Here is a 27,032-nt window from a genome sequence, read left to right on the forward strand (position 1 = left end):
CACGGGAGCATGAGTAAGCCTGCACGTGTCTTCACTGTCCATTTGCCAAAATGACATTCTGGATATTCGGTATCTGTGCTTACTATATGGAGTGGGATTCACTCTGCACTCGGGGGGGGGGGGTGGCTTTTGGGGGAGATGGTTGGGGGGGGGGTATTCTCTTTCCCTTTCGGATCCCGATGGATCAAAGCCGTTTGGCCAAGGCCCAAACATACATGCCAGGAGGAAGCACTCCAGAGAAGGCTAACGTCTTAACAGGACGTAGCCACTCCCCTTTCCCATCATTCCGCGTAAGAAATTACCGTTGACCGTCTGAGTGTGTAATGCTGTATTAAATTCATATCATTAGCCAAAAAAAAAAAAGCCTCATTAAACCAAGGAAACAGCAGCTCGGGGACGGCAAAGACACACAGCAACAGAGGCTGCTGACTACAGCGAACGCAAACTGAGGACCAGCAAGGCTGCAAGGCTCATTTGAGCAACGAGACAAGCACCACTGGCAAACCGTATAGAAGAAAGAGCAAAAAAATACCCTACATGGCCAAATGTATGTGGACACCTGACATCCAACATCTCATCCAAAATTACGGGCATTAACATGGAGATGGTCTACCCTTTTCTGCAGCTATAACAACCTCCACTCTTCTGGGAAGGCTTTATACTAGATGGCTTTATACTAGATTTATACTACAGTATTGCTGTGTGGATTAGCTTCCATTCAGCCAGAAGAGCTTTAGTGAGGTCGGGCACTGATTGGGTGATTAGGTCTGGTTCACAGTTGGCTTTCCAATTGATCCCAGAGGTGTTGGATGGGGTTGAGGTCAGGGCTCTGTGCAGGCCAGTAAAATTCTTCCACACTGTTCTCAACAATACCATTTCTATATGGACCTCGCTGTATGCCCGGGGGCATTGTCATGCTGAAACAGGAAAGGGCCTTTCACCAAACTATTGCCACAAAGTTGGAAGCACAGAATCGCCTAGAATGTCCACTGCATTAAGATTTTCCTTCACTGGAACTAAGGGGCCTAGCCCAAACCACCAAACCATGAAAAACAGCCCCACGCCAAGGGGTGTCCAGATACAGAGCTGTGTGCTTGAGAGATTTTCTCATGAGTTCTGAACACAGACGGAACTGTCCTTTCCTGGAGTCTGTAGCGACGGCACCACACAGCGGGCCCTATTTTTTGCGGTTCTAAGGCGAAACAGTCAAACGCAAGTGAGGCGCAGGCGAATTTGGGCTTGCAGGACAACTCCATTCCGGTAATTTTGTGACTCCGGGCGTTAGCAAAAACTGAGGCGCGTTCGCTAGCAGAGCTGGACAGGAAAGAATGAATCACCTGTGGGTGTCGTGGGGGTTCGGGGGAGGGGGGAGGGGGGAGGGGGGAGGTCATTACGTCCAATCGAATCGCTCCCTTTCTCTCCCTTTAAAAAGCAGTGCGTTAGTGCCACAGCCACCCGCTAAGTTCGTCGCAGTCGCTGGAGCGAGCTCTTTTATGAGCGGCTCTGTCGAGAGCGATCTTCTCGGGAGGGAACCGACGTCCTCGTCCAGAAGGTACCGAGTCGCTCCGCTTTTACGGGCCCACAAACAAGCCTCCTCGGGCACACGGTGTTAAAATGGCCGAGGAGGAGGAGGAGGAGGAGGAGGAGGAGGAGGAGGAGGGGGATGAGGAGGGGGAGGGGGAGGGCAATCTGTGTTTCTGCCTCCTCATCTGTTCCTCTGAGAACCACAACCCAGCGAAGCGAGGCTTTCTGCAAAAGACATGGCATCACCGTGAACCGGGTAAAAGCCGGAAACTTCTGCACCGACAGCAGAGCACTTTAGCTACTCTGGCTCCGGCTCCTGTGTTCGATATTCAATGCCAAAGAACAGCATTTAATTTCCTTCTTTTTTGCCAGATAAATAAATCTTTCTTTTCTGCCTGTCTGTCCGTCTATCTGTCCGTCTGTCTGTTTGTCTCACTGCCCTTCTGTCTGTCTATCCGTCTATCTGTCTCACTGTCTGTCTGTCTGTTTGTCTCACTGCCCTTCTGTCTGTCTGTCTGTCTGTCTGTCTGTCTGTCTTTGCGCTTGCATCCTCATTGACCTCGGCAACGAAACGTTTTACCAACAAATGAATCCTCTACAGAGCTGTGTAGAAATTCATAGAGATTTCTTATGGAGATTTATGGAGATTCATAGATATCCGTCCTGCAGATGAGTTTAATGAGCGGTAATCTGTATTTGCGGATAATACTCCCTGGAGAGGCTGCGTGTTATTCTGTGTCTGGTGCTCAAGTTCAGCGGCAGCCTAAATCTCAACACAGCGTGCAAGTCTGATGTCCCAGTCAAGAGTGAGCATTTTATTTATGCTTGAGAAAGAAAGAACAAAACTAAAAATATATATATGGTGTATACATTGTCTGCATACTGATGCAACATTAGGAATAAACATGCTTTTACCTATTGGAAAAAAACAAAAACAGAACTGAGACATGAATGTCTGCTACAGAATGTGACTTCACCCAATAAGAGTGATTAGCTCCTTTAGCTGGAGCCCTCGGCCTTTAGCACTGTGGGCTAATCGTGCTGCTCGTAGCACGCCATGCTAATCGTGCTGCTCGTAGCACGGCAAGCTAATCGTGCTGCTCGTAGCACGGTGGGCTAATCGTGCTGCTCGTAGCACATGCTTTACCTATTGGAAAACACAGAACTGAGCATGAATGTCTGCTCATGTACTCACAATAAGAGTGATAGCCCTTTGCTGGCTCGCTTTAGCACTGTGGGCTAATCGTGCTGCTCGTAGCACGCCATGCTAATCGTGCTGCTCGTAGCACGGCAAGCTAATCGTGCTGCTCGTAGCACGGTGTGCTAATCGTGCTGCTCGTAGCACGGCAAGCTAATCGTGCTGCTCGTAGCACGCCGTGCTAATCGTGCTGCTCGTAGCACGGCAAGCTAATCGTGCTGCTCATAGCACGATGAGCTAATCGTGCTGCTCGTAGCATGCCATGCTAATCGTGCTGCTCGTAGCACGGCAAGCTAATCGTGCTGCTCGTAGCATGGCATGCTAATCGTGCTGCTCGTAGCACGGCAAGCTAATCGTGCTGCTCGTAGCATGGCATGCTAATCGTGCTGCTCGTAGCACGGCAAGCTAATCGTGCTGCTCGTAGCACGGGGCGATGAGTCAGGGTTCTAACCTCATAGCAGACCCATGTAGCCCGCTACGTTTGCGTGACTGCAATCTATGTGTCCGCCCATCCGTCCGGTGGGGTAGTTCTGTCCTTCGGTCCGTCTCTAAAAAACTGGCGTCCGAGGGCTCGTCGCCCCAAGCCGCGCGCGGGAGTGGAAACGGCGTAACTCCCGCCAATGACGGCAACCGCCAGCCGCCAATTACCGGCAGCGAATCCGCACCTCCACCCCTAACCACCGCCTCAGAGCCGGGGTCGCCGGGTCTGCCTCTGGAAGCGGCCCCTTCTCTAGCGCTCATTAGGAGCTGAACAGTGGGAGGAGGAAACGGAACTCCTGTTTACTCCACGTCTGACATTTCTGTGCCCGTGTAAAAGCTTTCATCCGCACGTACGCCAGCACCGACAACAGTCACGTCGACAAATCCATCAAAGTTGTCGCCGCAGTTGCAATATATTAACAGCAAACCCCACCTCCCCCACCTCCCATCGCCTCACCCCTCCTCCCCACCGCCCATATCCCCCCCCCCCCCCGGCCCATTAGCCGGCTCTTCAGCAGACCAGTAATCACACGGCACAGTGGCCTTTGCAGAAAAAGCAGGCCGGCTGTCTGCTGTAAATTGACATGTTGAGGATGGGGGGGGGTGCTAGAGTCATCAGATATGCGTTATTACAGGTCCACAGGGAGCTTAAAAGCGTGTGTTTGTGTATGTGTGTGCGCGTATGCGTGCGTGTATATGTGTATCTGTGTGCGTGCGTGTGTGTGTGTCACTGAATGGCTTTACTTGACATCACTGGTTGAGTTTTCTCTGGGGGGGGGGGGTTGTGAAATACTAGAAAAAGAAGTGAGAATGCTTGCACTCTCTTTCTCTCAGTATGGATCTATCTATCCATCTCTATCTATCTATGACATACAAACATCTCCATCCTCTATTACACACACACTCTCTCATTCCATTGCACAAGCCCCCTCTTCTCTCTCTCCCCCTCCCTCCCTCCCACCTCTCTCTCTCCCCCTCCCTTCCTCTCCCCATCCTCTCTCCCCGCTCCGCCCCTCCTCTCTCTCTCTCTCCCCCACCCTCCCTCCCTCCCTCCCTCCCCACGCCCCCCCCCTCTCAGACAGGACTACAGGGCTTAAGCACTTAATCTGTGAGTGCGGGGCAGAATGGCTAAATCAGATTAATAGTGAATGAGTGCAGCGGTGGCCAGATTGGATTCACTTTATTGATTTCCTGCTCCTCCTTGCCTCAGCAGTTCTGGGGGCCCGAGAGCAACCGGGCCTGCGGGGGCCACACCGCTGTAAAACTGGGGCTGTAATTCACTGATAAGCCCTGGATCCTGTACCCCCCCAATTCACACGCCCAGAGAGAGGGGGAGAGAGAGAGAGAGCAAGAGAGAGGGAGTGAGAGCAACAGAGTGGCTGAGAGACAGAGAGAGCGAGCGAGAGATAAGAAGGAAAGCACTACCCTCTCCTGGTGCCCGCCCTCCTGCCCCCCAATAATCACCCCAAAATAAAGACAACTGTCAGAACCTGCATGCGCACCTCACCCCAACCCCACCACCGGCAACGGAAAGCGACAGAGTTCTAGAACACGGATTTAGAATTCTGAAGAAAAAAAACAACATTCCAAATAACCTACACCTCGAAGGGTTAATGATGCTTAAACTCACAGTGATTAAAAACCCTCACAAGAGGAGGCGGTGAGGTGATTCGGCCCAGAGACAATGGAGGACATTATTCTGTGTTACACACTGTTTACCTGCCGTCCATGCCAGTGAACCCTGCCAGTCGCCACCGCGTGTGTGTCATTAGGGTTAAACTGTGCTCCTTTAATGCACTTCAGTAGGGCCACCGTGAGAGAGCGACGCTTTAACAAATGTCAGTGACATTTAAATGGGGGTTCAGGCTATGAATGGCCCAGTAATTATGCTGTAATTTAGGTAAGCATCTCCTTTAAAGCTTGTCTGAAATCACTGATGAGCTCTCTCTCTCTCTCTCTTATTCTGTTCACACACACACACACACACACACACACGGACAAGCATGCACGCACACACACACACACACACATGTGACAACATACAGGCAGCACACTCACACACACACACACACACACACATGCACACACACACAGGACAAGCATGCACGCACACACACACGCACACACACACACCTCCACGTGGTGTAAACACACTCACCAGGGGAGCAGGATCAAGCTCTCATTTGCATGTACAGTCCTCTCATTCAGACTAATCCTGTCTCCCTACAACAGCCTCACCAGCAGTCACACAAAGGGGAGACACAGATACAAGCACACAGCACTGCACGCAATGAGTTACGCTATGGAGAGAGTACACACACGCGTGCGCACGCACACACACATGCATGTGCACGCACACACACACACACACACACACACAAAACCTTACTGCATGTACACACACACACACGCGTGCGCGCACACACACACACACACAAACGCATGTGCACGCACACACACACACACACACACACACACAAAACCTTACTGCATGTACACACACGCACATGCATGCAAGCAAGCAAGCACACAAACATACACATGCATGCATGCACGCACACTCCTGTACAAGACACATGCATAAGCACACGCACACACACACATAACCACATGCAAGCACATACATAAGCGCACACACACACGCACTGCCATGCATTTCAGCCCCAGGGCTAATCTGCTGGAAAGGTCTGTGATTCTTATCACAATCAGCAGATGCGACAGTGTCCCCTCCTCTGACCCTCTGGATTCACACCTGCTGCCCTTTGCCACTTTCACCCCCCCACCACACCACCACACACACCCCCAAATGGTGTCAAATGGTCATTTGTTTTTGTTTTCTTAGCCCTCTGTGGTCACTTGGAGAGCTAAACAAGCAGGATTTGAACTGATGTCAAAAACCTAGGGTAGAATCCAGATGGTAAACTACTGCCAATTAATTACAACCAGAGAGAGAGAGAGAGAGATAGGTATTAGCCTTCATCTCTGCTTTTAGAAAGCTACCTGTGTTGTATGCAACTAAAACATGTTTTAAAAAATAACAAATTTGTCTCTATATCCATCAATTACGTTTGCAGGTACGTTTTTGGTCTTGCATTTCTTACAAATGAACGCGTGTCAATCTAAGACACGATACACCAGCTTTCCCCCCCCCCCCTCATTCTAAGACGAAAGTCGCCCACAGTTCAGTGGCCAGACTTGCGTGGTAAATAATGCACAACGGAAACCTCCTCCAGACGATCCGTTAGAGTCCCCACTCGCCTTAGTGCACAACTTTCAATTTCCACACTCCCACAGTTTCCAATAAAACCGGCCAAGTGCTCATACGCTGAAGCAACAGACAAGGGAGATACCGTCAGTGTGTCTCATATGATATTATGACAAGGTTCTCATCCAGAACTGGATAAGGTCAACAATATTTTGTCTCCTTAGACCTTTCAGGAAGAGCTCCGTACTTACACTCCGTCAATGAAGCCGGCAACTAAAGAAGTTTAATGCTATCCTCCTAATAACTACCTTGGGGTTGTATTGATTTTTCTTGTGTACTTAACGTTCAGGCTATTGCAGATAGCCCATTAGTTAGAGTCTTGTCCTAACAGTGATTCATGATGCAATTTGCCCTTCTTGCAATTTGTAATCTTTTGTAACCTGAAAGAAAATTGAATGAAGAATCCTAAATCGGGGAAACTATGAGATTATGTTAACGTTTTACCGTGTTTTTTTTTTTTTGGCTTTCTATTTAAACCACTGGTACAGGACACGGTGTATGTCACAAGCAGAATGGATTACCACGTTGCACAATCTATTCAATTCAAACAATAGACGGGGAGGGTAAGAGGGTAAGAGGGTAAGAGTCTGACAGACAATAATGTGAGCTTGCATGTAAAACTTGGATTACATTTTGAGCTTTGCACGAGTTTCATTTCAAGATAATTGCATTTTCATGACTGATGCTCATCTATCACGTCGAGTTAATTTCCCAAATGGTTAATCCAACTAAGGTTGGGGGGGTGCGGGTGTGCGGGGAGGGGGGGCAATCTTCTTACCCTGTTAGAGGAGCTGCAATCAAGGCGATTATAAACACGCCCCCCTTGCACCTCCGAGTGACAGAATCACAGATACCAGCCACAAGCTAGCACCTGGGCCTGAACGCAGTTCCCACGCAATTAATGAGAGTGAACAAAATTCAGAATTCCCTGCAGAATTCCCAAGCTTAACACAATGCAGAATTCCCTGCAGAATTCCCAAGCTTAACACAATACTTTATTTTTTAAAAACCAGGATCTTTATTAAGAAGAGGCGTCTGAAAATCCCGGGATGCGTACCTCACAAAAACGTCACAAAAAACTCTATTTTTTTCCTTAGAAAGAGATGTGTGAATTTACCTCCAGGATAGAGTTTACTAGAATGAATCCACAACGATGCCAAGTCAATAGCCTTTAGCAACAGCAGCATGGAAACCGGTCACATTTTCAGTTCTCTGGGTCTATTTTCAGGGCACCACCAAAAATTCCTTCAATAATAACCAAGTTAATATTCCATTAAGGATAAACTAATTAACCCCACGCGCCCCCTCAGGCTAGCCAAAGTCGCTAAAATGTAGCTGATATGGATAGATCCGTGAAATGCACGACTAGGCCCAACGCATACAGCTTTTGGCTCCACTTCCAAATTAAGCGAATACATTTTAATTAAGATGACAGAGCAATTAGCAGACAGATGGCAACCTTCCTGTCTTCAAACTGGAAGACGGCGCGTAGACATGGAAACGTCAACACTAAACTAAACAGCTGCGTGTTCCGGACATGCAGAGCCTGTCACGTATGAGCGGGATTTTCCCGCTTTTGGGAATGGAAAAGCCAAGGGCAGTTGTCATTGTTGGAAAAGGACAGAAACACTTGCCAGCCTGGAATTCCATCAATCTTCATAAAGGCAGCCAGGTCGAGTCTCGGAACACACGGACCAGGAACGCAAAAGGAAAATCCATCAGCGCCTCTCGTTAACATTTACCCAGAGCGTTTTCTGTAACTGCTAAAACTTTTGGCCAAATGTGGTAAAGAGCAGGTTGCTGAATCAGCCCATTTTTTTTACAGCGCAGTTCTGGGTTTCTGGTTTACCCCCCTGTTTCAGATAAAAAACCTTTTTTATAAACACGTGCGGCAAGCTTGCGTACAAAGAAATTCACAAACGCAAGCGGAGTTAAAAACAAAGCGGCGACAAGCGAGCGGTTTAGCGAGGCATTGATTTACAAAGCATGAAACCGGTTTACAAACAAAGTCAGCTACGCAATTAAAGTGATTAAACTGGAACAGCGTTTGTGCCGTTTGTTAACATGTCAGATCTGAGGTTTACAAAAAAAAAAAACGAACATAACAATGTGTTCCTTTGACAGACTCCGGTGTCTTCGGGGTGGGAAAAGCGTACCGAATCGTACAAGTGGGGGTAAAAGGAGGTGAAGCCGCCACCCGTTGAAAAGCCTGTTTGTAACAGATCTACAGAAATCAATGGAAACAAGCCCTTCGCACCTCCCTCGGGCGCCATGACAACAACGGATGGTTAAACCGCGTAAATGTGAGCTCTTTGTTTTGCAAAACTTTTTTTTTTTTTCTTTAAATTTGCCACAGCAAATGCTTTCGCCCAAACGTGGGAAAAGTGTGTGTTTTGTATTTTTTTCCTAAGGTAATTAAATTTATCGTTTAAATTATTAATAATAAGTAATTTAAACAATAAATAAATAAATGAAATTCAAGAAATGAGACTCAAATTTCGTGAGCAGGAATACGGTTTCACAGAAATGTGGTTTTCTGTGTCACCAGCATACGGCCATGAGTCACAATGCAGCCAAAAATGCCTTTGAGCAGCTTTAAATGGGGGGTGGGGGGGGGGGGGGGGGGTGGATAAGGACTACCGGAGGAGCATTAGAAACATTAGAATGAGTAGAGACATGGAGACATCGTGTTTGGCTTTGCTCTGCTGTCCTCGAGGCTAAAGCACATACATACTCCATACCTGAAGGGCTTTAGGGAAACTCAGGTGAGTATCTCAGGTGCGTATCTTCCCCCACACCATTAATTACCACCTGACACACAGCCCTTTCACAAAAAAAAAAAACAGCCATTGTTCACCGTCGCCCCCCTAAACCAAATTTCACTGGAAATAACAGCTCCCTTAAGTTCTGCTCACGACTGTCACTTTACAGTACCTCCCTTAAGTAGTAACAGCCACATATTACCATCACACCACTTTTTATTCGTTTCGTTCTGTTCGTTTTGTTAGTAACACCAGTTCTGTAAGTTCATCAGAACAAGCTTCGTGTTCAGACAACAAGCTCCTTTATTCTCAAAATGTTTTTTTTTTAAAACAATTGTTTAGGTAGGGAATTATGATCAATAATAGATACGCTGTGTAAATTGTGTGGGAACATCAAAGAGGACATCTGGAGGCCCACCCTTTCACCTCGGGCTGAATGAATAGAGCCATCCTTTGTATTGACAAGCATGTTTTTTTTTTTTTTTAATGATAAAATGTCTTACCGTAGAGCATCAAAGCCAAGATTTGATTCAAGTCACGACTCGTTAAGAGTTTAGATCTGCTGAACATTTCTTTAGACTCATCATTCACCTGCTTTATAATCTATGTCGCTCAGGTATAGATAGATATGCACCTTTTGTACGTCGCGTTGGATAAAAACGTCTGCCAAATAAATGTACTGTAATCTAAGATATATGCGCAACACGCATCACTTCACTGTGTTCAGGAATCACTGGCTTATAACAGTGTAATTACAATTTAAGAACGCAAAAAGCAGGGACAGAAACTGCACGATATATGCAAATAAATGTGTTATTAACAGTGACCCACAAAATGAACCTCAAAGCTCAATGGTGAAGTGTGTGTGTGCGTGCACACACAGACACACACAAACTCGACACACTCACACGCGCACACACATACACAAACACACATGCTCAAACACACACACACACATATTTTATTCTGAATTGTGTCTCAGATGATTTTCGCGATCCTCTGACCATTTCGGTAGTGAACGTGTGTCCCGAGGTGCGTGAGACTGAATAAATTTGGTGCCCGGCTAATCCCAGTCATCCCGCTCGCCGAAGGGGATCGCCTCAGAACAGATCAGACAAGGCCGCGTGATCAAAGCTGAGCATCGGACTGAAAGCGGGTCACATGGTACAGGAAGCGCCGCATCACCAGGCCCGTCACTCAGAATCCTCTCCCAGGGCCCTGAGAACGCAAGAGCCCAGCTTTTCGGCTTTTCACTCGACCCCCTAAACTCCTCCAGCCAATCTGAGAAAGATCGTGCCGTTCTTTATTATTTTTTTTTTTTCCGAATTTCAGTCTGACGTCAACCCAGACCAGAACAGCCTGAGGTCAAGCAAGAGCGCGCACGTTCAAATTCCCCCGGGATCCTGGCACCCGGAGAGACGCACACAGCAAAGAGTTGGTAATAATTGTGATTTCTCAATGCTGATGAACACCAGTGGGCCAATGGGACACTTTGTGCCATAACCATGAAAACCAATCCAATATGCCAATGGGTGACAGTGACTACTTTGCCTAGTGGAAAAACAGTTAGTCAAACTCTCTCAAATTCTCCAACCTCATATGTACCCAACCCTCTCTCATTTGCATGTTATATTTTTGTTCAGAACAAAATGTACGATAAAAAAAACTCAATTTTATGGCTCCATAAACTGTTATAGACATAGACAGAGAAGTAATAACACTCCCTAATATGAATCCCTGGCGGACTCCAGAAATTTGATGCAGCTGTTTACTGTCAAACCCCATTCTGCATGTGAACAGACAACAAGAGAAGCCCTTTCTTCTTTGTTACCTTGATGTTATCAGTAAGAGCGAGGCAGCTTTGTTTAACAGCATTGATTACGCCATTGTTTTCTCTGGAATGTCCGTTCTGATTATGCAAACCTGGCGGTTGCCTCTCCTGGTCCTGGGGATCCACCATTCGGGGGGGATTTAGAGTTGCCTCTCAATTAGCAGCCGATTGACACCTGGGGGCAAAGGTCACTCATCTATTCATCCAATCAATAGCTCGCCTTTTTTAAAATTAAGATCTCAGCTAAGATCTCCCTAATGGTCAATGGTGCTGGGCCTTTCCTACAAGGAGGAGTACTTTGCAGTGCACCAAAGCAAAATCTTTGCGAGCACCAAGGAGGAAAAGCAGAAAGAAAGAAAACCGGAAATAATTCAGTGAGAAGGATGTGGGATGACGCTACGTGCGACTGCTAGCGCTAGTCCGATGAGGGGACGCACCAAAATATAGATGCTGTAAAGTGTCGAAACATTCCTGCGGATCCACACAGTAAAATGTCCAAATGTGTTAATCCAGCTCCCACAGTGTTAATCCATCTCCCACAGTGTTAATCCAGCTCCAACAGTGGAATGCGGGGCCAAATCTTATCTGCTAAGAGCTGAATTAACACACTAAGACATTTTGCTGTGCGTGAGAATTTTCAAAGAAACAACCAAAAAAAAAGTCACTTAGGAAGAATAGCGTGGTTCTTAATATAGCTGCACATACAGTAGACATGCGAAATGTTTGTTGAGTAACGGTGTGATTTTGACTCTTTCCGAGGGGTGAAGATACTTCACAAAAGCCAAATATACTGTCCACTGCGAGGCAAAAGAAGAAAGCATGCCTATGCTGGCATGTTTGAAACCATAACCGAATTTAACCGCAATCAATTATCTTAATGCATTAATTACTTTGGGCCAAAGAGACACCACCCTAGGATTAATCCATGAATCAACTTCCCTTCCTCCCTCTCAGAAATACAACCTCCAGTACCTATAATAACAAATATAATATAATACTAATGATCTCTATGGCAGCCGTATGCTTCAGACTACACTTTTCTGAAGTCATTCCTAATTAATGGGAGGGAAATATCTCTTAATTACCCATTTCCATGGTCTGCTCAGTCGTTAGCTACGATGAGCTGCACTGCGCTGGTGACTATAGGGAGACTGTGTGTACGGGTGGGGCAGGAGCATCCCCCCCCCCCCCGGGGTAACTGTGCCATTCATTTCACAGTGAAACACATTCATTATTCACTAGCTGTAAGGCCCTACGCACTTCACTATGCAGCTTATATGTTTTATATATATGTACGCGTGGTGTGTGTGTGTGTGTGTGTGGGGTTGGGGGGGTGGAGGGGGTGGCTCTGTGTGTGTGTATGTGTGTGTGTGTGAGGGGGGGGGAGGGGGTGGATCTGTATGCGTGTGCCCACATTGCAGATGTTCCCAAAGCCTCGCTTTTCCAGCCGAGCGTAACTAGGCCAGCGTTTTACAAACACGGGAGAGCCAGAGTCTGAATGGAATCGTGGGAGACGGGCAGCCAATCGGAGTTGAGCACACGCGGGGCTGAGACAGGACTCTTTCTGCACTGAAGGGCTGGGGTGATGTGAGCCATCGCTGCAGTGACCAGTCTCGGCGCCTGGACTCTCCATGTTAAACGTAGGGGAGAAAAAAAAAAGGACAGTTTGCGACCGGCTCTTTTAAGGGAATGGCTAAAAAAAAACTAAATATGAAATATGGTTTTCACATAAAACATGGCTCAGTTCCAAGCTGGAGAATATGAGTACATGTACGCACCTCTTCTTATGTCTCGTGATATATCATTAGAAAGACGTACCACATATTTTTTAACTCATTTTTTTTTTTTTTTTAAACATCGATACATGGCACTGATATTGGAGACGGAGTTGAAATACTGCAGCTTAGATCTGCCATTTTGTATCAATAAATGCTATAAATAATTAATTTACTTCATTTTGAATTCAAATGATGAAATAATGTTGCTTCAAAGCCACTAGGCAAGACAAACTAGGTCACTGCACTGGGCATCTGAGCACGCATACACTCTCTCTCTTCCACACACCCCCACACACACACAGCACATCAGTAACACCTAAGGAGGATTTAACCCCGCCCATCAACTGTTTTTAGTGTCAATATCCTAAAAAGGTGTGTGTGTGTGTGCGTTTTTAACGGAATGTGCCAGGCATTTAAACCAGTTCACACAAGCGCATCCATTTAAATAGCCTTGAGTCAATACCTAAAGATTTAATTCAATGTTGGACGGACCGCGCGTGCAGATAAAATCATGCCGAATAACTGCGGGGGAAAAAAGCGGTAAACTAAAGTGAACACGGAGACCAGCTAAACCGCACGATTTCAGCTATTCGTGTCCAGTGACCTTCACCTCAGTCGCAATCCCGTTTATCCCACTCCAGCTGTTTTCTGAGCCGACCGATTTCATCAGCATCAACAACGGTACGATTCACGCGGGGAAGAACCATGGTCCACTCAGAGAGAAAGGGGGGGCGGGAGTCTCACTCATCTGTGGGTCGTTTTCCGACGACACGTGTCTAAAGCTATGTTTATTCATTAAAATATGCGTTTTATATTTATACAGCGAGCGTATTTATTCAACAATATAACTTCTGATCATCATTCGATAAGTTGGTGCAAGCAGCATGACAACAGGCGTAATCGTGGTAAAGACACCCGGATTTACTCATCAAGAGGCAATCGCAGTAATAAAATTAATATGCACGTTTAACAACATAAGCCTACGCCATCGGGGGAAATATATAGCAGCGTGTCAGTTTAACCAGGAGAATAGCCTGCGCAGACGTCGGTAGCATGGCCATTTGTAATCACTAAAAACCCCACAGCAGCTAAAAATGGCTGGAGTCCAAGATCGAGGAAGGGCTATCTCTCACGCATCGACAGCAGAGTGCCTTGGTCGTTACCGAAGTGCATTTGTAACAAGAAGATCGAAGGTTCCCCCTCGTGGGACACGCCGACGCGTGCCCTTGACCAATCCATATAGCCCACAGCCAAATTCAGTGCCGCTCGCGCAAATTGATAACACGCAAAATGAAAGTCGTCCTGGGCAGGTGCGCGTGCCAAACGGCTAAATAAGTAATGTAAATGTAAATTGTTAACGGAACTCGGCCTTTCATCCGAGCCACCTAACAGCTAGCTCTCTCGTTCTCACACCGTGTCATTTGTCAGCAAGTGCGAGCCTTAAGATTTAAGAAAAGCATTACTTTAATGCAATTTCACTGACATCAACATTATTCTTTCGTGAAAATGAGATTGATTCGACTTCAGTTCAGCGCTCCATTTTAAATCTAATCTGCAATATCGCGGGTTTCCGCGGACCCACTATGCCAGTCAACAGCACCTTTGAGCTGGTGACCCTTAATTAAAATGTGCGGCGTTATCATGTCTGACAAATGACTGCCTCTCTCTTGCCGTGGGTATAACAGACAACAACTCTTTGTCCTTTGTATTTCGGTCCGATTCATTTTAGAAAGTGAATATTTTACTCGGCTGCAACAAATGAGTACGAGGGCTATACTAATGTGTTCTGGAAACCAGGGTTTTGAAAGTTTAGGTTGGCAGGGCGCCTTGGATCTGACTGTTAACATTCCAATGCTGTCCTATTCTACGCAGCAGTACAGACAGTTCGGTTTCAACCATTCCTTTTGGAAGAAGAGAGAGAAAGAAAATTGCAACAAGAAAATGAAAATTTTTCGACGGGAGCCTAACTTTGTCGTCTTTGGCTCGCTATGCCAAACTGTCAGCATCCACTGCGTTTTCTCCTCCGAAAACATACACATACGGGGGCAAATTTATAGGCGAATGCATACCCCAAATAAAATACATTCTTACGAAAATCAGACATGGCAAGTTAGCAACATATGTAGGCTAAAACAAAACAAAACAACCAAAAAAAAAAAAAAAACTTTTTAAAAAAGTGTCACATTCGGCTCTGAGAACGCACATATAACGTAAAACATTATTAAAATAGACACGTAGGCGGCCCTTGATAGTGATGTGACGTGATAGATGTGTCAGTTGTCATCTCAACATTGGACTCAGTAGCAAACCATCAGACCAAATAAACGCGTGATGCGCATTCGTAAAATACCTGCACTACATTCAAATGAAACATTTAATCAATCCGTCCAAAGGAATTTAGTCTTGTTACGCCCATTTAATTTAGGCTATAGAAAAATGTGTAAGAAAAAAAAATGCTATTTTAAAAAAGGGCTATATTATTTCTGTCGCTTATCCACGTATATTCCGCCAATTATACAAATTCAGCTCAGGGATATCGTGGCATCCTAACTCAAACGTTAATTCGCGAGGTCGTTCCAGGTGTGTCCCGTTCTCCATACGGGGGGAACGTACGCAGTCAATAAGCGTTCGCCTAAGAGCACCGGGCGATAATAATGCGTGGCGATGCGCTGACACGATCTCTTGTCGTGGGGCACAAGCTCACCAGGGGAAAAATCCACTACGACCACTCCTCACTGCAAATCCCCGCTGCCACATTTGATGTATAATAATCTAAGTTTTCATCACTATCGCCATCTTCCTGTGTCCTCTGTTATTTCACTTCTGTGTCCAATGAAGAAGTTAGAATATTACACTAAAAACGTCTAGATGTTCTGACCGATAATTTTCAGATCATTGCCAACCGCAAACACGAATGTTTAAAACACCGGTGAATTGATTATCAACCATTAAACTAAGAAATGATAATACAATAAGAAACGAGAAATAAACACCGTTGTTTGAAATAAAAATGGAAAATGTTGTTTGAAATGTATAGGCTACGTTACGTTACTTCCACTTTTGAAACAAGACCAGTATTAAACAGTTACTTCAATGAAGGCATTTGTCAACTGCAAACAGTTAAAAATGGCGTGGATGTGTCTTACCTGGTACGTTGACGGCCACCAGGAATATCCAAAAACTCGTGAATATCGTCATGGCCGCACCGATAAGCCTTTCCCCAAATATCCCGACTTTCTTTAAACCCCGAGAGTGATCTGATGACTTCAATCGAGACGATTTCGGCCAGGCATGCAACTTCAGCACAAGGATGTAGCCCAAATTCCCGTCCGACGTGTTGGGATAAGCAGGAACACTACCGAGATGGGAGTTGATAACACGCATTCAAAACACCGAGAGGTTTTGAAAGGTAGTGACGCTAGCTCTCTCTCGCGGGGTATGTCTAATTGTTTCAGCCCAGTTATCCCCGTGCACGCAGACTCCCGAGGATGTGCGCTCCGCAAAAACCGCAATGAATGAGTTTATAACGAGATATTTCCTTTGGTTTGCTGCAACGGAAAGCTCGGGCAAGTCCCCACGAGACGTACGACGAGCACGAGCCTACTTTGTATGCTGCGCGGCGACTGAATCATACAGCACGAGGACTTGCAGATTGGGATGAAAAAGGAACGTTTGAAAAACGTCTGTTAAAGTTCAGAAATGCATGCTTTTTTCAGGATAATATGAATTTATACAATCCAAAATATCCCGAATTTGACCACCGGTGCGGTGCATGCGTATCTCTTTCGCCCCTCTCTCTTTCTGGAATAGAGGAGAGAGGTTGCACGGCATTCGATGTTTCAGTGACAAGTTCCAAAACCGCACCGTCCGTTCCTTGAAATTGCCTGCTTTGAAAATATGCGAAATGGATAAAAGTGCATCTGCTTTCTGAGCAAACGACTAAAGCAAAGCACTTTAAATTGATTTTCAAAGCAACTGGATGTTGGAAGTTTTTTTTTTTTTTTTTTAAAGCAGGTCTGTCTCGCTGTAAGGGTATCTTGGATTGCGTCGCAGGCTTGATGCAGTCCGTAGGACAGTACCGCTTCCTTTCGCTTCTTACGGCGAAATGACGCTTTCGCACTCCAAGTACACAAGTTAGTTTTCCCCAGATACAGTCCCGTACTACATAGACTTCCTCGCTGCAGCGGTTCCACCAGTAATGCTATACGATAGAACTGACAAGCGCCGAGGAAGGATTGGGATCACGTGACGTGAGATAAGGCGGGGCCTGTACTGTCATGCAAAACAGGTAGGAGGCCTTCACGCGCTCGAAAATGATGAAAAGTTTACATTGAGGAGAAGGGGGTATTTAAAGCGGCAGATCCACACCACTACAATGAGATTCTCCATAACCTCCAGTGTGTTTTCGTTTGTTGTTTTGCTGCGATTTGCAAATGCCAAATTCCATGGCACAGACTCTGCACGAAAACAAATGTAAGCGTGATACACAGAAAGCATAGGAGGTCACCACAGAACACACAATACACATTATGAGCTTTCTGTAAAGGAAGGGCCTGATGTTTGAACTATTGTGAACTAACCAGTTTATCGCCCACCCGTATTACACGTTAGGCATTTGCCATGCATTTGTATCCAGAGCAACTTGAAAAACATAAATTCTTCACATGTAGTCAATTTGTGCATCGGAATATTCTGTGAAGCGATTCAGGTGAAATAGCCAAGGTAAATACAGGAGCAGTGCCCTGCCTTGGCTGCTCAGTTACAACTCCAGTTGCCCAAGCATGGTATTAAACTGCCAAATTAAGTCATAAGAGTATACACACACACACACATGCACAAGTACACACGCGTGCATGCACACACACACACACACACACACACACACCCACGCACATGCACACATACACACACATAGACACACAAAAGACATACACATGCACGGAGACACACATAACATGCAAATATCATATTTAAGGAATCATATGCATACATACATACATGCATACCAATGTAAATGCATAAAACACGCAGTTCAATAAATAATGAACTGTCCTACATTGTTGATGGTTTAGAGAAGAGAAGAAAGACTGTAATTGCTTAAATGGTAGGAGCACATCAGGTGCAGTGAACGGCAGTGGTGAAAGTGAAGGTGACCTGTTGGATGCGCTGCAAGTGCTCCTGGGAAGGCTTTTTGTTTAATTGCTGCATTTCCACTTTACCCATTAGGAAATGATTAGGAGTCTGGCGGGACTCATATTTAATCGTCTGTTCGGGAGACAATTGTCTCTCTGTTGAATGTGGGGAATACGGTTGCTGGTTTGTAGTGTACCGTGGCTGAATAACTAAGGTTGTTTGGTCTCCAGGTGTGTTGAATATGATCGTATATTCCGGAATAGTTTAAGGCTACACAAAGGATGTATTTTTTTAGACATGGTGTGGAATAAATTTCACACATGAAAGTACCTGAATTCATCACTTGTGTTCCCCAAACTTGCCTCAGTTTCCGAATGATCTCGCTGCATTGTGTTATGGGACTCAGGTAACAGCTGGCATAGAGGTCCTGCTGTGCTGATTGACTCAGGGTTTGCACATGCAGGTGTCAGTAAATGTGTGCATTAAAGTTAGATTCTGATTATAACTGTGGGTGTGAATGTGTTCAGTCTACAGTATAATCCCCTTAGGGGCCTTTTTTTATTATATTTTTTACCTTAAATTCTGAAGAATCCAAACAAAAGCAAGTGCATTTCATTATCAAGCCAGCATTGTTTCGTGAATTTACACGGGCCTTGAGATGGATAACGTCCGTGTGTAGTGACCAGGACAGTAATGGCCACTGATATATGAAATTCTGGAACACTCTCAGGAAAAAAAAAAACAACAGGCTCTTTTGTGTCTTGTCTTCCACAGAGGAAATGCTTTTTTAGTTCTTTGGGGAACCCTACCCTCTACGGTAGGTGTGAAAAGTGTGAAAAGCTTCCAGATTGAACCGTTTTTGCCCGACAAAGGACCCGGGAACTTGACGTGGTTCCTCTGTGCAGACCCTGTGAAACCCTTTCTTCTGAGGCTGTAAGAACAAAAAAAAAAACCATCAGAGTATTTACTGAATAAATCAGAGCCCGTGAATCCTCCTTGCTAGCCCGACGTATCGTCTTTGACACAGATCAGAGTTCTGTTCTGCTCATTCCGTGTCCTCGGTAATGTCAGAAGGTGCTTTTAGCCTCATAATCAAAAACCTTTTTGGAACCTTGTATACAGAAGCAGTAAAATATCCTATCCATAACCAGGGGTACTTAACCTTTTCTGATCTAGGCGACACCACCCAGGATCAAATGCATCCAGGGCACACCATCATAACTTAAAAAGGGTTATATATATATTTTTTTTTAAAAGGTTTTATATTTTTCAATATTTTCCCTAATCTATATGTAGTCATCACATATCAAGTCTGGCCCGGGACCCCCTACAGTACCTTCAAGGACCCCCAGGGCTCCACAGACCCCCGTTTGAAAATGCAGAAGTGATATTGAGAAGGTATTTGGAAAAACAGATTAACAGAAAAAGTGAGTAGGAGGTGAAGATATGTGCATTTATGAAACAGCAGTGACAGAGAAACAGATAACTCTCCCTGTTCAAACATATCTGCAGAAACAAATAATTCTGTTGGTTTAACAGACACAGATAGTGTTGTCGTTGCACACCCCTAATATATAAATGCATTTTGGGGAAAGTTAATATTATTTATCTGTTAGAAACTAAAAGCAGAATAGATCCCTCATAGCTATTTGCTCTGTGGCAAAATATTTTGTATGACAAAAATTATGTAAACTATAAAATATTATATTATCTTCCGAGTCATTCTGCATAAGATTCTTCAGAATGATGCATGATTAATAGTATCATTAATATATTGTTTTATTATAATAATAATAATAATAATAATAATTAGATTTTTTTCTTGTGCAGTCAAAAGTTTAGGAATTAAAAGTTCCGAAGGTCAATGGATGTGAAACGCGAGAGGCAGGAATAACACCCCCCTCTTGTGGTCGATGAGTCCTCAGCCCAGACCAGGTCTGCCTCCGACGTGTGCAGAGCGAAGACGCGATGCGGCCGAGGGCTCTCAGGGGACCGGCAGGGCCGCAAAGTACGCCGTTCAACTACCCCCCCCCCCCCCCGAATGTGCCAAACGGCTACTACACGGGCCCACTTGGGGGGTGTCTGAAATCTGAGCCCCCCCCCCTCGCCATATGACAGACTGAAACCTGCTGGAGCCATTGGGAAAAGTGTGTGGAAGACACAAGGAAAGAACATGCAGTTCCAACCCTCGGCATGGGTCGGTCTGAACCATGAGGGGCGACTGTAGCAGTTTCGTTACATCACCAAGGTGCTATACAGAACAGTTCAGAAGGTATTTTAATGAAGCCTGTGTTAATTTCCTTTTTTAAATTCTTAGTTTGTATTTTAAGCCTGCACACTGCACCGTACATAGAGGTTTTTTTTTCTTCCCCACACCGCAATGACCTCTTAATTGCTGCCTGTTCCCTTGTTTTACAGCCCCCAGGGGGCTATGAAATATATCGATCGATCGATCAATCAATCAATAAATCAATTAATGCAAAAAATAAGGGTTTTGGTGGGTGAGGTAGAAGCGTAACCCCCCCCTCCTCCAGAGTGAAAGAAGTCAAACTCAAGTGTATGTCAGACACTCCGCACACACCGCCTCACACCGTGGGAAGCCCCTTTGCGTGGAGCGTGGGATCAAAGCCGTGTTCGGCGGGCGCAGCGCCATGGCAACGTATGACAGCGTACTGCACGCGCTCGCGCCGGGCGTCAGCGCGAGGTCAAGCTGCGATGCATCGCCACGCGAAGCCTGGAGCCAGCAGAGACTGAACTCTGGGTGACCCCCCCACCCCCCCTCACTGTCACACTGTCACCCTGATCACTTCAACTGAAGCTGCTCATAAATAATTGATTCCTTTTATTTTTTTTTCCTCTCCCTCTTACAACTTCATCGCTGGTGTGAGCAATGGCTCACGCTGTACGTGATGGCGGGGTGTGTGGGGGGTGGGGTGTGTGTGGGTGGAGGGGTTAACCATGGGTTTTCTGTCACTTCAGAAAGGCTCTCAGTTTGATGCTGATAATACAGTGTTACAAATAAAATGTTTCTCCATCCATCCATCTATCAATCTATCCATCCATTATCTAACCCGCTTATTCCTGGTTAGGGTCACATGGGGCTGGAGCGTATCCCAGCATGCATTGGGCAAGAGGCAGGAGTACACCCTGGACAGGTTGCCAGTCCATTGCAGGTCACACACACCATTCACTCTCACATTCATACCTATGGACAATGTGGACCCTCCATTTAGCCTAACCTGCGTTTCTTTAGACTGTGGGAGCAACCTAGAGTCCCCAGAGGGAACCCACGCAAACATGGGGAGCAAATAAAATGTTTATAATATTAATATTTCGGCATGAACAGTCTGACCAAATCTATGTGTCTATTCATTTGGACCCCTGACCCCCCCTCCCCCCTCCACACACTTCTAAACTGACACCAGCACCCTCCAATGTGGTCCATGTTTACCATGTGCCTGTGCCATCCTCAGACAGTGTGGGCTCAGCTGTAGTATAAGTACCACCATGCGGGTTTTCCTCCTGCATGTTGTGTTCTGCATCCTTAGGACACCTTCTTTTGATTTAAGAGCTAGACTGGGCGGCATAGGCCGGCTGCAGAAATCCCAGAATGCATTGCTGTAACCAAGGACAGCGCCGGCTCTAACCCTAACCTGATGCGAGTTTCTCTCAGGAGAGCAGTCGTTCTGTTTCTGTCGAACCCGACGACTGCAGGGTGTCAGAATCGGGCTTGAGTGGCATCCTGTGATCACGCCTCTGCAGCAAGGTGAGGTGCGATGGCAGGCAAGGAGGAAAGGAGATGGAATATAGTAAAAAATAAAAAAACCTGCCTGGATTTGTTCAAAAATCTGTCCTTTACCTTGGCTCACAAATAGATGCAAGGGCAAGATTGCACTAACTGAAAGGAATTTGCCAAACTACGTTTGTCCTCACATTACTTCTTATTTTTTTCTTGAACTAGCACTTGCATTTATTTTTACGTTAGCCTCACTGACTGACTCATAACGTTATGATCCAAGAATCATAACAGTGAAGGTTGGCAGTTTTTGGTGTTTCAAGTAAACTGGGTATGTTCATTGCTTACAAGTCAATGGTCATTTACTTTTTTCTGACAAATCATTAAAACTCTGGTGAAAATGTATTGAGCAGAATCTCAGATTACAAGCAAATAACCTCGTAAACTGTAATCACCCTGTCCAGATGCTCTGCGGCAGGGGAGTAGCAACCTTGGTCCTGGAGTGCCGTTGATGTTTCTGGTTTTCATGCCACTCCAGCTTCTATCACAAGAGTTTTATTGATTTTTTTTTTAAGCCTAAGAAAAATATCCAGAGATTTGAATGGTGAAACAGCTGAATACCTCCAGCACATGGCCTCTTGCCTTCATTGAGCCTAATAATCCAGTTATGCAGTCACAGGTTTGGAGTGAGCAAAAACCAGGAACATCTCTGGGTCTTCAGAATCAGGGTGGCCTACTGCTGCTCTTGAGGAAGTGTAAGGGGGGGCTCTTGCATTTCGGGAGGGCCGGTGTGTATGTACACGGTGCGTTTCTGTTGCCACCAATAGTTCGCTAATTAACCGAATATACCAGACACTGGTTTAGCTGCAGATTAGACCACAGTAATCATATATCCATATCGAAGGACTCAACATGAAATCCAGAAACGGATATGGCACATCTGTGCTCTGGAGAACAAACGCCTCGGGCCTGGGACTATTTTTAAGACAAAGTTAAGGACGGATTTGGATCACACACAGGCCACCGTCAGACGGCGCGACACTTCATCAGTGGTGACCAACCCTGTTCCTGGAGATCTACAGTATCACCCTGAAGGTTTTCATTTCAACCCTAATTTGGTACACCTGTGACCCGACTCTACTAATTAGCAGTTCAATGACATCTCTAGCCGTTGAATGTGGTCTGCTTTGTTAGGGTTCGAGTGAAAACCTACAGGACTATAGATCTCCAGGAGCAGGGTTTGTTACCGTTGCATTAGGTGATGCCACACACTATTTCTCGCAATCTATACATGCATGCCAACATTCTACTCGCTCAGGGGCGAAGCTAGCCTGTCATATACGGGTACGAGACAGGACGAGAAATAAAGTGTCACACTCAGAACAACACAAAAGAACAGGGAGTCCATTTTAAAGACACGATACATTTCAGTGTCAAGTCAGATATAAAAAAGTCAATGTATTTTTGTAACACAAACGATGCACACGGTGTTACTTGTCAACATTCATTTAACAGTTTTTTTTCATGAGTTAGGTTAGTGTCAGAAATTAGTGTCCATGTTTGGGCACTCAGCAACAGCAGCAGCAGCCGCCCCACCCCCCGCCCCCGCCTCCCCATGGCTGCTCATGTGGGTGCGCCACACCCACAGTACGCCGGCTAGTTCTGCACTCCCCCAAAAACTCCACCCTCTCAAACTCCCCACGCTTCGTCCCTCTCCAGAAGCCGAGCTAGTCTTTTTAAAAACAATTCATGGGATTAATAGTAATGAGTGCATTATGGAGTCTGGCTCGGCTGAAGTTGTGATTGATTTAATGGCTCGCTCGTGTAATTTAATACACTTGCACAAACCAACAGGGACTCGGAGCTCTGAAGTGCCATAAAAAAAACAGATATTCTATGATTGATTTGGAGAATCCGGAGCGTGCAATAGATTAGTCCTGCTTTCAGGAGCCACGGACACATCTGCTGTTTGCCAATACCGGATCAACATTTCTGATGGGGAGGAAGGGGACAGTCGATTGGATTTGGCCGAGCAGTTGATTCAGTGTTATTGGACTAAGCCCACGGACACGGGCTCTGTGCCGCTTCCTGTCCAGCGACTGCAGTGGGGCAGAGCAAGTGCATGCTGGGAAATGTGTGACCACTGAAGTGTATGAACACACGCACTCCATGAACACACACAGGTGTCAGTCAATGTTGTTTCATTAACTGTGGGGCTTTTTCTACATGTTTCAATACAACCCGGGTTTGAAATCAATAAAACCACTAATCATTCTCTAATTACCTAATCACCAAATGCCAACCAGGTTCCATTAGCAGATATACATTTAAAGGGGCCAAAATGCTGACAATAAATTGCTAATTGATTTTTGTTTTGATTGCTTTCCCTTGTCTTTTTTCATTAATAGAATGATAAGAGATTTTTCCTGAAACGAGCACCAATGATCCCCACTCGTCTGGCGTTTTATTTATTTATGTTATGCCATTGTAATCAATGAGGCATTCTGGGGCTAATCGTTTTCACTCACTGATTATGGAATGTTCCATTTCAGTCTTGGTTATTACCGTCGAAGGTTCATGGTGTGTTGGGCAATAAATGTGATGGTTTGCTTGGTAGGCGCTCTTAATTTACAGTTCTGCTAGGTACAGTGCAGGAATTAACACATGATAAAATGCGAACGGAAATTAAATGAAAACTCGTAGAAAGATGATTCCAGCAGAAACAACACCATCAGTCTTCTTTTCTAAGAATGAATAAAATGGTCTATAAAGTTCTGAGTGCTGAATTTTATTGCAGGGTGAACCTTCCAAAAACCAAAATCGACCAAGTTTCCTAAAGCAGACGTTGTGCATTCATTTAGGGCAGGGGTCCTCAATCTTATCCAGAAAGGGCTGGTGTGGGTGCAGGCTTTTGTTCCAACCAAGCAGTTACACACCTGATTCTACTAATCAAGATCCTTTGCAAAGAAGACTCTAGTATTTGATTAGCAGAATCAGGTGTGTAACTGCTTGGTTGGAACAAAAGCCTGCACCCACACCGGCCCTTTCTGGATAAGATTGAGGACCCCTGATTTAGGGTAACCCAAACATGCCTACGGTTATTTTGTTTTATAATAAGAATAGCTACTGTGCCTACTGACGTTGCCTAATATATTTTTCCTTGCATTTTTACAGAATATTTTCCACCTTTTTCTAATTAACTTCTTGTTCCCCATAACTTGACCATAATATAAGCCATTATATACACATGCTCACATACAGAACATATGCATATTCTTTTTTTATTTCTCTTTATTCAACATTCTCAACATTTCTGTATGGTGCCCTACCTCTAGTGTCCTTTAGTGATTTTCAAAGGCTTGTGTTCCAATTTCCCCAGTATTTTAAATTGTGTGTGAATGCGAGTGCGTGTGTGTGTGTGTGTGTGTGTGTGAGGGGGAGAGAGAGAGAGAGAGAGATTGCTTATTTGTTTACTTTCATGATTCAACAACCAGAAACTTTATCCCTTTTAAAGGGAGTCCTGCCCTGAAAACAAGATTTTCACAAACATACTGTTTCCAAACAGAACAGGAGGGATTATGGGTCATATCATGTGCATGTAATTCAGTTTATCTGCTTCTCTGTTTCTCTGGTAACACTTTAATGCCTGGAAGCTGGTGACTATCTGTGAGTTGCAGCGAAATTTTACTTTCGGCCACAGATCAGACGTAAACAGGATGTTTATGTTCCGGGACAATCCCAAAAAAGGGATTAGCCTCACGGGTGTCCTGCCCGATTACCCTATCAGTTTCTTTTATCACGGACTGCTGCCTGGGCTTTTGATGTGCTTTTGTAAGTGCAAGAAATACTTCCCAACTGTTGCTCCACGAGGCTTCTGCATAGCAGCGTGGTGCGACGGCTTTGGTTCTGATTGGCCAGCAGCCCTACAGGCTGGCGCATGATTGGCCGGCCGCCCAGAAGGCTGACGTGTGATTGGACAGCAGCCCAGCAGGCTGGTGCGTGATTGGCCAGCAGCCCAGAAAGCTGATGCGTGACTGGACAGCAGGCTCGCACGTGATTGGCCACCAGCCCTGCTGGCTTGCGCATGATTGGCCAGGGGATTGTGTGTGTCTTTTTACAGGGGTATCAGAGATCTAGGATTTTGGTGGCTCTGAAGAAGAGGTACCTGCATGCCTACCTGCTGGACTGCAGGTAGCAGTCTTACCTGCACGCTTACCTGCTGGACTGCAGGTAGCAGTCTTACCTGCATGCTTACCTGCTGGACTGCAGGTAGCAGTCTTACCTGCACGCTAACCTGCTGGACTGCAGGTAGCAGTCTTACCTGCTGGACTGCAGGTAGCAGTCTTACCTGCACGCTAACCTGCTGGACTGCAGGTAGCAGTCTTACCTGCACGCTAACCTGCTGGACTGCAGGTAGCAGTCTTACCTGCACGCTAACCTGCTGGACTGCAGGTAGCAGTCTTACCTGCACGCTAACCTGCAGGACTGCAGGTAGCAGTCTTACCTGCACGCTAACCTGCAGGACTGCAGGTAGCAGTCTTACCTGCACGCTAACATGCAGGACTGCAGGTAGCAGTCTTACCTGCACGCTAACCTGCTGGACTGCAGGTAGCAGTCTTACCTGCACGCTAACCTGCTGGACTGCAGGTAGCAGTCTTACCTGCACGCTAACCTGCAGGACTGCAGGTAGCAGTCTTACCTGCACGCTAACCTGCAGGACTGCAGGTAGCAGTCTTACCTGCACGCTAACCTGCTGGACTGCAGGTAGCAGTCTTACCTGCACGCTAACCTGCTGGACTGCAGGTAGCAGTCTTACCTGCACGCTAACCTGCAGGACTGCAGGTAGCAGTCTTACCTGCATGCTAACCTGCTGGACTGCAGGTAGCAGTCTTACCTGCACGCTAACCTGCAGGACTGCAGGTAGCAGTCTTACCTGCACGCTAACCTGCAGGACTGCAGGTAGCAGTCTTACCTGCACGCTAACCTGCTGGACTGCAGGTAGCAGTCTTACCTGCACGCTAACCTGCTGGACTGCAGGTAGCAGTCTTACCTGCACGCTAACCTGCTGGACTGCAGGTAGCAGTCTTACCTGCACGCCTACCTGCTGGACTGCAGGTAGCAGTCTTACCTGCACGCTAACCTGCTGGACTGCAGGTAGCAGTCTTACCTGCACGCTAACCTGCTGGACTGCAGGTAGCAGTCTTACCTGCACGCTAACCTGCTGGACTGCAGGTAGCAGTCTTACCTGCACGCTAACCTGCTGGACTGCAGGTAGCAGTCTTACCTGCACGCTTACCTGGGCTCACTGCAGTGGGGTGTGGCCTG

General features: G+C 46.0%; 1 protein-coding gene across 1 annotated transcript in view; it reads right to left on the minus strand.

Annotated features, from left to right (window-relative positions):
- nectin1b (nectin cell adhesion molecule 1b) overlaps positions 1-17,308 on the minus strand; it is a 94,445-nt gene extending 77,137 nt beyond the window's left edge. The window contains exon 1 of the mRNA XM_064303001.1: positions 15,985-17,308. Within this exon, the coding sequence (XP_064159071.1) occupies positions 15,985-16,222 (238 nt within the window). The 5' untranslated portion in view covers positions 16,223-17,308. The remainder of the gene's footprint in view (positions 1-15,984) is intronic.
- Between the last annotated feature and the right edge of the window lie 9,724 nt (positions 17,309-27,032).

The sequence above is a fragment of the Anguilla rostrata genome, chromosome 12, assembly GCF_018555375.3.
Source record: "Anguilla rostrata isolate EN2019 chromosome 12, ASM1855537v3, whole genome shotgun sequence".
NCBI classification, from domain to species: Eukaryota; Metazoa; Chordata; class Actinopteri; order Anguilliformes; family Anguillidae; genus Anguilla; species Anguilla rostrata.